Source organism: Podarcis raffonei, chromosome 17 (genome assembly GCF_027172205.1).
Source record: "Podarcis raffonei isolate rPodRaf1 chromosome 17, rPodRaf1.pri, whole genome shotgun sequence".
Taxonomy (NCBI): domain Eukaryota; kingdom Metazoa; phylum Chordata; class Lepidosauria; order Squamata; family Lacertidae; genus Podarcis; species Podarcis raffonei.
In genome coordinates, this window is record NC_070618.1 from 38,876,256 (window position 1) to 38,890,608 (window position 14,353).

Here is a 14,353-nt window from a genome sequence, read left to right on the forward strand (position 1 = left end):
GTGGCAGCGGCGCACCTCTCATCCGCTGGCATGTCACTTGGAGCTGGGCTTCAGTGGCAGCAGCCGCTCTCCAGTGGCTGCCAAGGGAGGAGGCTGGCAGCGGCGGCCATAGAGAGGCTCAGCCGGCTGGCTCACCTCCCTGAGCTCAGGGGGAAAGCAAGACATTCCCGGATCCAAACGCCTCTGTGAATCTGGGAGTGTCCCGCTTAAAACAGGGCAGTTGGAGGGTATTGGAGGAATGGCTGGTGGGCGGATGGAAGTTAACAAGAATGCGCAGATTGCAATTCACACCCCTCTCCATCTTGTGTGAGACGGAGCCCAATTCAGTCTTGACTTTGCTCAGATGTAAGACCCGCTGGATTCCAGTGTGCATAAAACTGCAGTAGGAGTCTGTTTGTCTTCTCCGGCAGCCCCTCGCTATTCTAATACCCACAGGCAGATGACAGAGATAGTGCCAGGAACCACACCTTAAAATGCCATATTTCCTTTGCACGCTGCTGCCAGGAACACTGCATGCTGCAGCTGCTGATGCCCATCATCGTGGCACCCCTGAAAACGCTGGCTGCCAGCAAGCCTCTTGCGTGCACTTATGGACCAAGGGTAGCATTACGAGCACATACCTCCCTTTCCCAGCCATGTCTCGGACTTGGCTGGGAGCCCTTCCATGGCTCCATACATTTGCACTCAATGCCAGCAGCAGCTGCCCACCACTGTGGTTTTGTTATAAAAAGAGGCTGCTGGATCCGACCAATGGCCCATCTAGTCCAGTGTCCTGCTTTCACAGTGGCAGGACCAAATGCCACAGCACACTCCTAAATTGCGAAATCCCAGCAACAGGAAATCAAAGGCTTAACTGGCAGTGGAGGTGGACAATAGCCTTATCCATGTATTTGTCTAATCCTCTTTTAAAGCCATCCAAATTGGTGGCCATCACTACCTCCTGTGGGTGTGAGTTCCATAGTTTAACTATGTAGTGTATGAAAAAGTGCTTTCTTTTCTCTGCCTGAATCTTCCAACATTCAGCTTCATTGTATACAATGAGAGAGGGAGAAAAACATATCTCTATCAATTTTCTCATAGGAATAGTTTTCATAACATAGAGCAGAGGTTTTCAACCTTTTTGAGTCCACAGCTCCCTTAACTGGAGAGCCAGTGTGGTGTAGTGGTTAAGAGCGGTAGTCTTGTAATCTGGGGAACTGGGTTCGTGTCTCCGCTCCTCCACATGCAGCTGCTGGGTGACCTTGGGCCAGTCACACTTCTCTGACGTCTCTCAGCCCCACTCACCTCACAGAGTGTTTGTTGTGGGGGAGGAAGGGAAAGGAGATTGTGAGCTGCTTTGAGACTCCTTTGGGTAGTGATAAAGCAGGATATCAAATCCAAGCTCTTCTTCTCTTCTTTTTAACCAACAACATTTTTTCTGCGGCCCCCCTGGGGGGCTCAGGAGCCCAGTTATGCCACCCCTTGCCTGCAGAGCTGGCAGCCTCTCACCAGCAACATACCGTAGCTAGCTGTTCGGGTGCCTGGTGTGGTGCGCACGTCTTGCAGCCAGGGGCGGGCGAGCAGCCCATGGGTCTGGGGCACACTGCGTGGGGCCTCTTCACCGCCTCCCCCGCAGCTGTAGGACAAATATGGGGTGGTTGGATGGTACTTGTATGCCTCCTTCCAGCAACTCCTGCGGCCCAGCTGGGGCCAAAGGTCTTGCTCTGCTTTCCTTTGGACCACGCTAGTGAGGCGTGTTTTGGGCAGCCTGGGACCTCCATACACACTGCCTAGGCTTGTACCCCAGGGAGGTCACTTCAGTGCTGCCAACACAGCAGTTTGACTTCACCCCTGGAGGCACACTCCATTGTCTCTCAAGACAGACGGATGTCAACAACAATATTGACAGCAGCACTGCATTCCAAAATCCAGAGAAGTGTGAATTTCAAAGGATTTGGTTCAGATGTTTCAAAAAGTACAGATTTTTTAAGTTCACCTTTAAATGTGAAGAGAATCAGATTTCTCCCCCATCTCTAGTGATGCAGACTTTTAACAATGCTATTAGCAGCTTTAGCAGCAGTTCTTAGAGCAGCTGCCCCCCCCCACCTATGGGCTCATCTGTTACTGTTTTGGTCCACTGACTTTAGATTGGCTGCATGATCTCCGTCACACCTGACCTCACAGTAACCCTGTGAAGTACAAGGTACTTGTAGGTGTCTCCTAGGACATTATCTACAAGCCGATCTTAAGTTGGTCATAATAGAAAAAAACAACTTTTAAAAGAGACTGCAACGACACTGTTGAATTACAGTTCATTGAGAGTCTCAGGCCACTTGCTTCTGTCACTTGTGAACTGAACCAGCATGATAGATTTTTATCACACTATGTGAAAATTGCCTTACAGATGCCAAGGTGCCAAGGTGTGTAACCAACACAAGTGGTTTTTGGGAATGGTCACTGTCCACAATGTAAGGCTGCAGGCACCCCATACATTGATAGCACATTGAAAGCCCATTATTTCCCCCACAGAATCTTGGGATCTGTAGTTTACCCCTCACAAAGCTACAATTCCCAGCACCCTTAAACTACGGTTCCCAAGATTCTGTGGGGGAAATAATGAGCTTTAAATGTATTGTGTACACAGCCTTTATGGTCTGCACCAAAGTGGAAGGAATTAGCACCAAACTTTAGCAAAAGAATTACTGGATATTGGTTTTTCGCAAGGAAAAGCAGACAATTGTGTGTTTATAAAGGAAAGGGCAAACTGTAACAAAAATATGTGTGTATGTTAGATGACGTGTTAATTTCTACAAAAACTAAACAGGAATATGAACAGGCAGTATCACAGTTACAGAACAAATTTGATGTGGTAGAATTAGGCATAGCTAAAAATTACTTATCCATGCAAATTGAGAAAGGCAAAAATGGATCTTTTCTGGTTCATCAAACTGTAAAAATTGATGATCTTGTTGAAATGTTATGTTTAAAAAATGCAAATGGGAAGAAAACACCTATGGTGTGTGGTTTCCTAACAAAACTTTGTATCATTCTGCTATAGGCAAGCTAAATTTCATTCAAAGAATCTCGAGACCAGATATAACTTATGCTTTTCACTTTCTAGCAAAATTTGTGGAAAAGCCCACTACGCAATGCTTCTCTGCTCTTAAGAGCGTTGTAACATACCTTCAACATTGCAAACATTATAGATTGCAGTTTACGTCAAGTATTGACAAAGGTTTTGAAATTTTCTGCGACGCATCTTGTTATGTACTGAAGTTCTCACCCTGGGCCAGCAGGGGGATACTGTAGATTGTTATGCAAATGAAGGATCGAAAGTGACGTTCAGTGATTAGATAGTTTGTATGCAAATGAAGGATCGAAAGTGACGTTCAGTGATTGGCTAGTTACAGAATATGGTTACTGTTGCATTCTAGTGGAGCTCTATACAAGCAGGCTGACTGAGCTCCTCAGTTCAGTTCTGTTCCAGCTTACAAATAAAGAGCTGCTTTGGAAGAATCGCTGTGTCGTCTGATATGTTCGCCCACAACTTAACACATCTCATGCAGTGGAACAAAATAATTGCAGGGGTTTGTCTGGTATGGTGTTCTGTTATAACGGGTGTCCATTTGAATGGAAGTCCCAGACACAAACTATTATTTGTCTCTCCACAACAGAGAGTGAATTATGTGCATGCATTCAGGCCATTCGTGATATAAAATGGTATCTGCAAGTATTTGCAGATCTACAGATGCAAGTAACACTATCAGTAAAAAGTTACCTTGATTCCCAGAGCGGACTCGCTATCCTGTGTTCAGAGACCAATACGCAGTGCACTAGTCTTAAGATTACATTTACAGTTTGTAAAGAAACTAATTGCTGACAAAATAATTGTATTTCAATATGTTCCAGGTGACAATCAAATTGCGGACATTTTTACTAAAGCACTTCCAAAGGTTACACATGAAAGACATGTAAAAAATATGCTTTATGTTTTTGTTCCACAATAATGAACCGCAGGGGAAATGTTGAATGGTCTCTTTAAATTTGAAGGTTCATTATTGTTCCACAAGATGTGTATTTCTTTAAGGGCCAGAGCAAATAACGTGACCTAGTATTACAGCTGTGAAGCAGTATAGCAGGTGTTGTTAAGTTATGTTAATTAAGTTGTTGGGTATAGTATATAAAGAGCAGCACCTGGCTCTCTCAGCACCCTGGTAGATGGGTTGGGTCATGCTTATTGATATATTGTAATTAATGTAAAATGAGTTTTTGTTTTTGTTATTAAAACCTAGCAAAAGTTATTTTTGCGTTCCTTGTAATGTGTGGTCTCCCCAGCACGCCTTCTACAGTGCAACTAATCTGCAAATAGCCAACATAAGAATCATCATTTGTACTTCTCTGCATTTCCCTTTGACATCACAGTTTACAATCTCTCCCCTCCAAAATATGTATGTATGTATGTGTATGTATGTGTACAAGTGTGTGTTTAGACACACATGAACACCTACTGCTACACTTCAGGGTAACACTTCATGCATCTGATGACGTGGATTGAATTCTACAAATATATATGCCCTATTAAATGTGCTGGTCTTTAAGGTGACAACAAGACTGTTATTTTTGCTGCAAGAGACTAAAGTCACTTCCAGATGACCAGATTAATCAACAGGCGTCCTGATTGGTTTGTGGAAAGGTTAGATGATGTTGTGTCAAAATGAGCATTATCCCACATTTTCCAGGGCATTTTCCTGTCACTTTTCTTATTACAACAAGTTGGATCTTTGGGGGAAATTGGTTTCTTTTGCGAGAGCTCCAAATCAGCTTTAATTCTGCAGCCCAAATTTGCTGGGTTATGATTGAACACAATCTGAAAATGATAGATACGTGGGATAGCTCAGTCAGTAGAGCATGAAACTCTTAATCTCAGGGTTCTGAGTTCGAGCCCCATGTTGGGCGAAAGAGTCGTGCGCTGCAGAGAGTTGGACTAGATGACCCTCATGGTCCCTTCCAACCCTACAACTCCCATGTGCATCCATATTCACAGTTTTCTCAGGCTGGCATCACACTTGAAAAGCCACCTTGACAAAATACTATTATTATTATTATTATTATTATTATTATTATTATTATTTATATCCCGCCCTCCCCGGCCAAGACTGGACTCAGGGCGGCTAACATCAAAGTATATAATACATTAAAACATAAAATCAAACAACTGATTGAAATACAGCTTAAAATCAAATTAAAATCAGAATAAAATCAGATGGCAACTCACAAACTATAACTACAGTATAGGGGTTGGGAACATTAAGTGCTCACCAGGCCCAGCTATTTGTGCTGGTCTTAAATGGGCCAGTGGGAAGAGTTAGAGAGGCCACTTCCATGAAGGTCTTGTAGAAAGAGGGGGGTCAGACTGGGAGCCAACCAAAGGCCCGGCGGAACAGCTCCGTCTTGCAGGCCCTGCGGAGAGATGTCAAGTCCTGCAGGGCCCTAGTCTCCTGCGACAGAGCGTTCCACCAGGCCTGGTCAAGGCCAGCCTAACCTCCTTGAGGCCCGGGACCTCCAAGGTGTTATTATTTGTGGGCCATAAGGTCCTCCACGGGACATACCAGGAAAGGCAGTCCCATAAGTACAAGGCCGTATAGGGCTTTAAAGGTTCAAACCAGCACCTTAAACCTGACCCTGTACTCCACCGGGAGCCAGTGCAACTGGTAAAGCACCGGATGAATGTGGTCCCGCGGCAAGGACCCCCCCCCCCGTAAGGAGACTCGTCACAGCATTCTGCACCCGCTGGAGTTTCTGGGTCAGTCTCAAGGGCAGCCCCATGTAGAGCGAATTACAATAATCGAGCCTGGAGGTGACAGTCGCATGGATCAGAGTGGCAAGATCAGGGCGGGAAAGGTAAAGGACCAACTGCTTAGCGCGGCAGAGGTGGAAAAATGCTGCCTTTGCTGTAGCTGAATTCAGCACCAGCTGAAGTTTCTGAGGCAGCCCCGTGTTTAATTCATTGCAGAGAGCACACCATGGACAACAATGCTTCCACCTTCTTACTTTAAATTCTCTTCAATTACTTCATTATTATTATTATTATTATTATTATTATTATTATTATTATTATATTTGTTAGTCACTTTATCTTGTCTAAGACAACCCAAAGCAACATACAAAACAACAACAACATTAAAACCAATGGAGTGGGGGATTCATTCAAAACATCCTGCCTACTTCTCAAAGGCCAAAGGCCTGGTTACAGAAGCAAGCAGCTGCTTTGCACCTAAAGAGATATAATGATGGTGTCAGCAGGTGAGCCTTCCTGGGAAGAGTATTCCATAAACGAGGAGCCACCACAGAAAAGACCCGTCTTGTGCTGCTACCCTCTGGGCCTCTCACAGAGGAGGCACACAAAAAAGGGCCTCATATGATGACCACGGGATCCTAGTCAGTTCATATGGGGAGAGTTGGCCCTTGAGATTTTGCAGTCCTAAGACTTTTAAGGCTTTATAGGTCAAAATCAGCATTTTGAATTGAACCCGGAAACTAATTGGCAGACAGTGCAGTCAGACCAGGATCAACATTATATGCTCAAACCATCTTGTCCAGAGCAACCAGGCTGCTGAATTCAGCACCAGCTGAAGTTTCTGAACTTTCTTCAGAGGGAGCCCCGAGTTTAATGCAGTGCAGTAATCTCATCTATGGGTCCTCTGTCCTTTAACATTTAAGGTGATTACTTTCCCTATGCTGTAATCGGGAGCAAAAGAAAAAGGGAGGAGAGATATTTTCCGTTTTAACAAGATATAGGTGACCCAGATATGACAGATACCCTTTAATTTTTTTCTGAAATACTGGCTGCCACCTGGATAGTTCTATTCAGCTGGATGGACAAATACAGAGACCCTTCATAGCAACATTCTATTGCAATTATTTTATACTATGAAATAAAAAAGGGATAGAGCCATTAACTATACCATAAACTATACTAAGCCTTACCAAAAAAGCCCTCTGCCCTACCCTAGAGGCAGATGCATTCTGGCTTTGAAGCAGACTATTTTCAGAACAGGCTCCCCTATCTGTGGACGGCAGTCCAGACGGAGTCAGCAGGTGGGAGAGGGAGCTCCGTCCTGACAGCCAGTGACAACTGGCTGGCGCTCTTCAGAGGGAAAGGAGCTAAGCAGGGAACGGCCTGGAGCCATGGCCCAGCAAGGAGGAGGACGAGAGGAAGAAGAAGAAGAAGAAGAAGTGACCCTGGGGAAGATAGACTCCCGGGACCCCCTCACCAAAGAGATCGATCTGGTGGAAAGAGACCCCAAGCAGATCAACCAAGAAGTGGTAAAGGTGAGAGCATTCCTATTTTAATGGCAGAAAGAAGCACACTCCTGAGGATGCAAAATGACTGAGAGCAGATGGAGCGAGGAGGTGGGGGTGGGGGTGGGCAAAGCTTTCAAAAATAGCCCAGGAACAAAAGAGAAAATTCCTTCTGCAGATAGCACCAATGCTCCTTTGCAGTAGCTTAAAGAAAGCAGAGTGTGCTCTCTACCCTCCCCCTTACGATATTCATTTGTGCACCAAGTGAGACTTAAAACTTGAGGGGTGTGCTTTGTCCCCCATCCGCCTCCCCAGAACCCTAAAGTCCACAAGCGGGAGCCGGGTGCAAAAGTTGTAAAGAGAGGGGGAGATTAAGGGACAGTGCTCCTCTGAAGAGCTTGTTTTCAGTGCCAGAACTGAGCTCACAGCCCTTTCAGGCAGAAGACCCATCCCTCCTTTCCTTGCAAGCTTTCTTCGTTTCACCAGCCTTTCTGGGGTGGTGGGTTGCTCCTGTTGTGAAAACAATTGGGACCTACTGTAATACCTGTAGATCCTGATCAACCTTCTGCTCATCTCTGCTCTGGCACAAAACTCCCCTAAAAAAACGGAGAGTGACATATATGCCTCATGGAACATACAATCTAAAAGCGCCTTGAGCATCTCATATTGTGGCAGAAAGGCAGGACATTAATGTTGTTCATAATATATATAGCAAGGGGAGAACATAAGAATAGGGATGGGTAGTGATGAGCAGCAAATGCAGTTACTTAGATGAAGAATAGGTCAGTGGCTGCTTAGGGGCCAAATGTGGCCCTCAGTTGCTTCCCATTTGGCTCCCAGCACTGACCCACCCTTTCCCTCCTTCTCCTGAGGAGAGACCCAGGCAAAGGTCTCTTTAAAGCCCTTTCTCCTTCCAGCATAAACAGCAGCAGCTTTTCTGCACTTCATCCATGAAGCACTTCACCAACTGAGATACAAACAAAAGCCCAACGTCTGTTACAATTTGCTACGGGGAAAGAGAGCAGATTCTCCAAGAATCCTTTCGTCTGTGGGCTCACCCACACTTCCCTTGATCCGAGAGGTTTTTCTTTTGTTCTGCTGCTTTTCCCGGGAAAGCCCGCTCTTTACTGCTGAATTGGAACAAACGTCAATCAGGTTACAGCAGTAAAGGGCAGGTTTAGGACCACAGAGGTGTGGCTGAGCCCAGTGTCTGGGTGGATATGGCCATTAAGCGAATGCTGCTGTCCGTACAATGCTTATATTTGTTTCAGAACAACGTCCTTGTGGACAGTTAGGGCTGGTCCATACTTCCTCTTGTACCGCTGCTTTCCCCTGGGGAACACTGCTCTTTAGCACTCAATTGGAGCAAAAGGCAGCTTGGGTTTTCTGTGGATTGCCATTTGCTCCAATTTAGAGCTAGAGTGGCTTTCCCTGGGAAAGGAGCAGGGCAACCACCCATTGCTTTCTCGGCACAGGACAAACCGAAGTGTGGATGAGCCCTTAGTTGCCAAGCGATGGCTTTGGGGCAGTTGGAGTGAAGATGGCACGGCAGGGGAGGAAGAGTCAGCTAGGACTTCACAGAAAAGGTTGGGCTGTGAAGAGGATTTGAAGAGGGAGGAGAAAGAGGTAGGAGGCAATTTGTGGCCTAAGGGCAGTGAGAGAGAATGGCCAATGTACTGGACCTCTCACCGAGCCAAAAACAGAGTGCAGATGCCTCAGCTGACACCCTCACTGCATTTATTTCAAAGACATGAGCTTCAGGTGCAGGACTGTAAAGCTACCTACAGCTAAAATTTCCATAAACATGAAATAATGTTTTTGTGGAATAGAATTAAAACAGGAGAGTGAATGGGAGATCTCAAAGGCAGCTGGAACAGTCCTTCAGCCCATAGTGGCAGTCGCTTCCTCCTAGTTCATCTTTAGAAAGAATTGGTCACCACCAAAAAATTCAGAGTGGTGGCTATTTCTGTAACTCAGACCCACATCCACGTTCATTTCTCCCAAGCACCAGAGGCTCATGGGAGTTCACAGGTAGGAATTGGCCGTTGGTGGCCATGGGGCCTAATGGGGCCCTTTGAGAAATGCTCTTTGGTGCCAAATCAGGGGCATATGATTTGCTTCCCAGTATATTGAGGGGGAGCGGACTGGGACCCTGGCTTGCCACTCCTCAGGAACTGGGGCAGGGTGGAGGAGGTCCTAAGAACAAGTAATGCAATCTTCATCTCCCAGTGGACTTACTATAACCTCACCTACTTGTTGTATAAAAAAGATCGCCAGCTTCCTCACTTGATTCCTTGTGTATCCTGCCTTCCTGCATGTTGCTCAGAGCAATGATCACAGCATAACAACAGCCCTGTGAGGTAGTTTAGATTAAAAGGAGCTAATTCGCCCCAGATTGCTAAAAGAGACACTTGCGATATTCCACATATTACCATATTGGCCTGAATATTAGCCACACCCGAATATAAGCTGCACTTTTAAAATTCAAGGGGGGGAAGGAAAAAGAGACAATACCGAACATAAGCCGCTCCCTGAAAATTCCGCAGACACTCACACCCATTCTGTTTTACACTATGTCTGCAGCAATATCGTAAAAGCCAATTTTTGTAAGGTCGTTAATTTAAGACACACTTTAACTTTTCATGGTCGGAATTCGGGGGAAAAGTGAGGCTTATATTCAGGCCAATATGGTATGTAATACACCTGAAGTGAGTTTGATTCCCAGTGACTTCTTTTTCCTGCATCCACATCATACATTTAAAGCATACAACTCCCCTAAAATATTCCTGGGAACTGTGGTTTCCCCACCTCAGAGCACTGACAAGGAAATGGTCAGTAATGCTGTGGGTTCATGAATTTTACAAGCCCATGTATAGCCTGGAAAAGAGAAGGAAGCAATCTCTTTCCATATGCAAGTGCTTCCAGTCTTACAGGTCACCCCATGGCAATTCTTACTCCCCATAGGTGACCAGGCAAGTGGTGTGGTGTTTTTTTATTGTACTCCCCAAGGCTCCAAGCTGTGTGTGTTTGTGTGTGTCTGTTCATTCCAACTGCAGTGGGGAAGCAAAGCCTCCTCTCTCTGTGCTCCATGTTTGGCCCTCAGAAGCAGAACTGGAGGCAGTTCTCTTTTTAGCTTTATGACTCTGTCAACGGGTGGTTATCCCACCGTGCAAGGAAGCTAACAAGGCTATAAAAAGGACAGATTGAAAAGAAGAAGAAAGAAAATGGCACTCTGGAAGGATAATGCTGATGTTTAATCCACTTAATGCTGATCACGTTGCTCTACCTTTGGGAGGTCTGCTCTCATCTCTTTACATTTTAATCTGACTTTTGCTCAGGATTTAAAATACAGTCGTACCTTGGATCCCGAACACCACAAACCTGGAAGTGAGCGTTCCGGTTAGCGAACGTTCTTTGGAACCCCAACGTCCAAGGGGGCTTCCAATTGGCTGCAGGAGCTTCCTGCAGCCAATTAGAAGCTGCACTTTGGTTTCCGAATAACATACAAGAAAGGCCCAGTCGGCTGGCACATATCCTGTTTGGGACAGAATCTTCCCCAAAGGTGTTTCAGCCTCATGTACATTTCTGCCCATTGATTGTGGACCTCCTGGCTCTTCTAGAAGTGGGTGCAGAACCAGGGCAGAATGACAGGCCACCTAAGAACAAAAGATCCCATCGAGTTCACACAGGGGCCCAAAAGGCGTCTGTGAGCAGAACCTGAACAGAAGAGCCCTCTCCTCAAGGTCTTCAGAGGTACTATCATGGCGAGTAGCTCCTGCTAGCCGTGTCCGTCATGAATTTGTCTAATTCTCTTTTAAAGCCATCCAGTGTGGTGGTCATCACAACTTCTCATGGGAGCCGATTCCATAGTTTAACTACGAAGAGCTTCCCTTTGACTCTTCGGATGTTCATGATGCAAATGTGTGTGACAAAACATAGTTGGCCACTTGTCATGGGAAAAGGCAGCTTCCTGTGTGGAACAGCTTGGAGTACTGAAGCAGCTGGGATGGGAGGTTGTGTAACCCTATCCTGATGACTGCAACTCCCCACATAGGGTAGAAGACAAATGTCTGTGAGGGTGAGCACAGGCTTAGAGCTTCACCAAGAGGGAAAACGGCTTTGGGGAGGGGATTTTCAGCAAGCACCGTCTCTTGCTGTCTCTCTGCTCATAGCCATTCCATACCAGAAGCTGCTTTGGCCTGGCCATTTTGTGACATGCAGCTGTGTGCAATGTCTAGCTAAGGGCAAAGAGCACTCATCCATCACACGCTAGAACCCAGATGTGCAAGGCTGGTTGCAGCTCCCCCAGAGGCAGAGATGCTCAACAAGACTGTCTATTCTAAAATTCATATCCTGGTTAAAATTAAGCCCTGCCTGACTCATGGCGTTTTTCCCTACCTTGCCAGGTGGACTTTGAAGATGTGATTGCTGAGCCAGAGGGCACGCACAGTTTTGACGGGGTGTGGAAGGCGAGCAACACCACTTTTACGGTCAGCAAGTATTGGTGTTACCGGATTCTGTCGGGGGCCCTGGGCGTGCCCCTCGCCCTGCTCTGGGGCTTCCTCTTTGCCTGCATTTCCTTCTGCCACATCTGGGGAGCCATGCCTTGCATCAAGAGCTACTTCATAGAGGTGCAGTGCTGTGGGCGCTGCTATGCCCTCTGCATACGCACCTTCTGCGACCCGCTCTTTGAAGCTGTGGGGAAGGTCTGCGGCGACGTCCGAGTGGCCCTGCGCAAGGAACGTGCCAAGGACTGAGGCTCTGTTTGGGACCAGGACAGGACTCCGGGGTTTGCCTTCCTCCAGCTAGAGGCCTGATCTAGGTGGGAGCTTCCGGCTGGTGGAGCTATTCCTCTAACTCCCTGTCCTCCACATGCCAAGACAAAGCGGTGGTGTGGAATGGGAAATCCAAATAATAGCCCCTAAACACATGACAGAATCTAGTGGGAAGTACTTTGCAGAAACCTCATCAATTAGGCTGGCATGGCAGGCGTTCTGAGTAGGATATGCCCTATGGGTCATGCATCTGTCTGTCTTCTATTTCTGCCCCCACGAAGCAGCCCTCTGTCTCACAGTGTGCCACAGTATGAATTCCTTTGTGTACAGAATTAAAGCACCATGTCTCATGTTGCGATTAGCTCCATCCTCTCCTAGGACCGACAGTCACAAGACATAAGGTTTCATCCATCTATTCTCTCGTCCCTTTGAAGCTGCGGTGTGCCGTCAGGGACAGCCTTTCAGCACTTCTTTTTCCAAGCAGGGGAAACAGCAGCACTGTGACAACCGCACAGTTACAAAAATCCAAGTTCAGCCACTAGTGTCAATTCCTGCTTTGAAAAGAAAGGTGACTATTTTCCTTTTCTTAAAAGAAACAAAAACAAATCTGCATTGTATGAAAATAAAGCCCAAGAGATCCTTCAGTGCCGTGTTTATTCCATAAAAAAATTCCGGCTGGAGGGTGCTATCTGCGGAGAGTTTACAAATCCAGTTTATTGCAAGAGACAGCAGGGGGAGATCACAGTACAGAATTGTTTCTGGTAATGGAGAAGAGAATCAATACCAGGGCTGTGTGTATGCTGTGATTCTGTGAGAGAACCAAAAAGGCACAGGATGTGGTATTGGGCACCAAATTCCACTTCCTGAGAATCTCAGCTGTATTTTTGTAATAAAAAAATTTAAAGCAAGTTTCTAGCCTTAATGGCTGCAAAGATATGCTTGAAAGTGTGTGGTCCAAAGCCTGTTGATATTTTAGAAGCCACAGGAGCGGCTTAGTAAGATTTCCATGGGGGGGGGATCTCAGAGCTCTGTACAGATGCTTCCCCCTCTTTTTCACTAGCCCAAGCAGAATAAATTATGAAAGAGACTCCACGCAAGTTTGCTTGATTTGCATAATTTATACAGGTTGAAGAATTCAGCTTTTCTTGGCACAGAATTTTAAAGCATAGAGTTACACACAGCCCTGATTAATACTGAGCAGCTCAGACTTTTTATTTTAAAAAAAGGAGAGAGAGGAACAAAGTAGACCTTCCTTGAATGCAAGGGAAATATTGGCACATGGATGCCCTCCCCCAACTATGTCCCCTTACTTATTGCCCCAATGTAAAAGAGTGATGCGCACAGGGATGAGGTTGCACCGGGGACAGCGTGGGGGGGGGGAGAGTTTTACAAATCCAGACAAATGTGAGAAGCACCAAGGGATACATTGCGGGGTTGGGAAGCGGGAGGGAAGAGAGGGAAGAAGAGAACACAGCTGGCGAGGGCTTGTGTGAATCATGTCAGGAACAGAACACACATACAAGAGAGAGAATCCTCCTTTTCAACACCTTGCATTGTAACCCACACTAGTCACTATTAGCCCCCCCCTCCCACCCGCCCTTAGCCAAGAACAGATCCAAAGGAATCCTGGTCCCCCACCTCACCACTTTCACATGCAAATCCAAGTGCAAACCATGGGTAGCAGAGGAGAGGCGGAACGGGTGGGGGCAGACAATCCTAAAAGTTGCCATATGTTTAAAGCAGCTCCCCACCCCCACCCCCGACACACACACACCCGAATCCACAACATTAAAACTTCCAGACTCGCCTCCAGTGTGCACAAGGACACTGGACAGCAAATTCCGCTTAACGCATTTGGCTTGAAATTAAACTCCCATAAAAATCAGATCGCCACCCTCCCAAATCGTTTTGTAACAGGAGAGAGAGAGAGAGAGAGAGAGAGAGAGAGACACTCACACATCTGCCCTGAGTTGGTATTCAGAAGATGAAGGGGGAGGGGAAGATTATCACAGTATTGGGCAAGACATGTTGGGGACACTTTCCCCCACCCCAAGTCTGGCTCACTCTCCGTTCCCAGAGGATTTGAAGACCCCTCTGCCCCGCAGGAGCACCCTGTTCGAAGAGACCGTTTTGGCAGGGATGGCTCCCTTCTTGCCAGCGGGGGTGCCCTTTGGGGGCTCTGGCTGCTCAGGGTGGGGGAGGGCATCGTCAGCCCCCATGTGCTTCAAGCCAGACGTTTTTCCAAGAAGTTCCTTGAACACAGAATCCATATTTCTGGCAACCTCCTGAAAATTGTG

The 14,353-nt window shown here is 46.6% G+C and overlaps 2 protein-coding genes across 5 annotated transcripts in view; one reads left to right on the forward strand and one right to left on the reverse strand.

The window, feature by feature from the left end:
• Positions 1–7,063: 7,063 nt before the first annotated feature.
• On the forward strand, positions 7,064–12,700 carry LOC128404743 (caveolin-3-like). Its single transcript, XM_053370613.1, has 2 exons — positions 7,064–7,311; positions 11,688–12,700. Exons 1-2 carry the CDS (start codon positions 7,168–7,170, stop codon positions 12,036–12,038), a joined length of 495 nt encoding a protein of 164 aa, XP_053226588.1. The 5' UTR covers positions 7,064–7,167; the 3' UTR covers positions 12,039–12,700.
• Positions 12,694–14,353, reverse strand: part of ARHGAP4 (Rho GTPase activating protein 4) — a 37,248-nt gene continuing 35,588 nt past the window's right edge. For all 4 annotated transcript variants that reach the window (XM_053370611.1, XM_053370610.1, XM_053370609.1 and 1 more), the window contains one exon: positions 12,694–14,341. In XM_053370611.1, the coding sequence (XP_053226586.1) occupies positions 14,117–14,341 (225 nt within the window). In that variant the 3' untranslated portion in view covers positions 12,694–14,116. The remainder of the gene's footprint in view (positions 14,342–14,353) is intronic.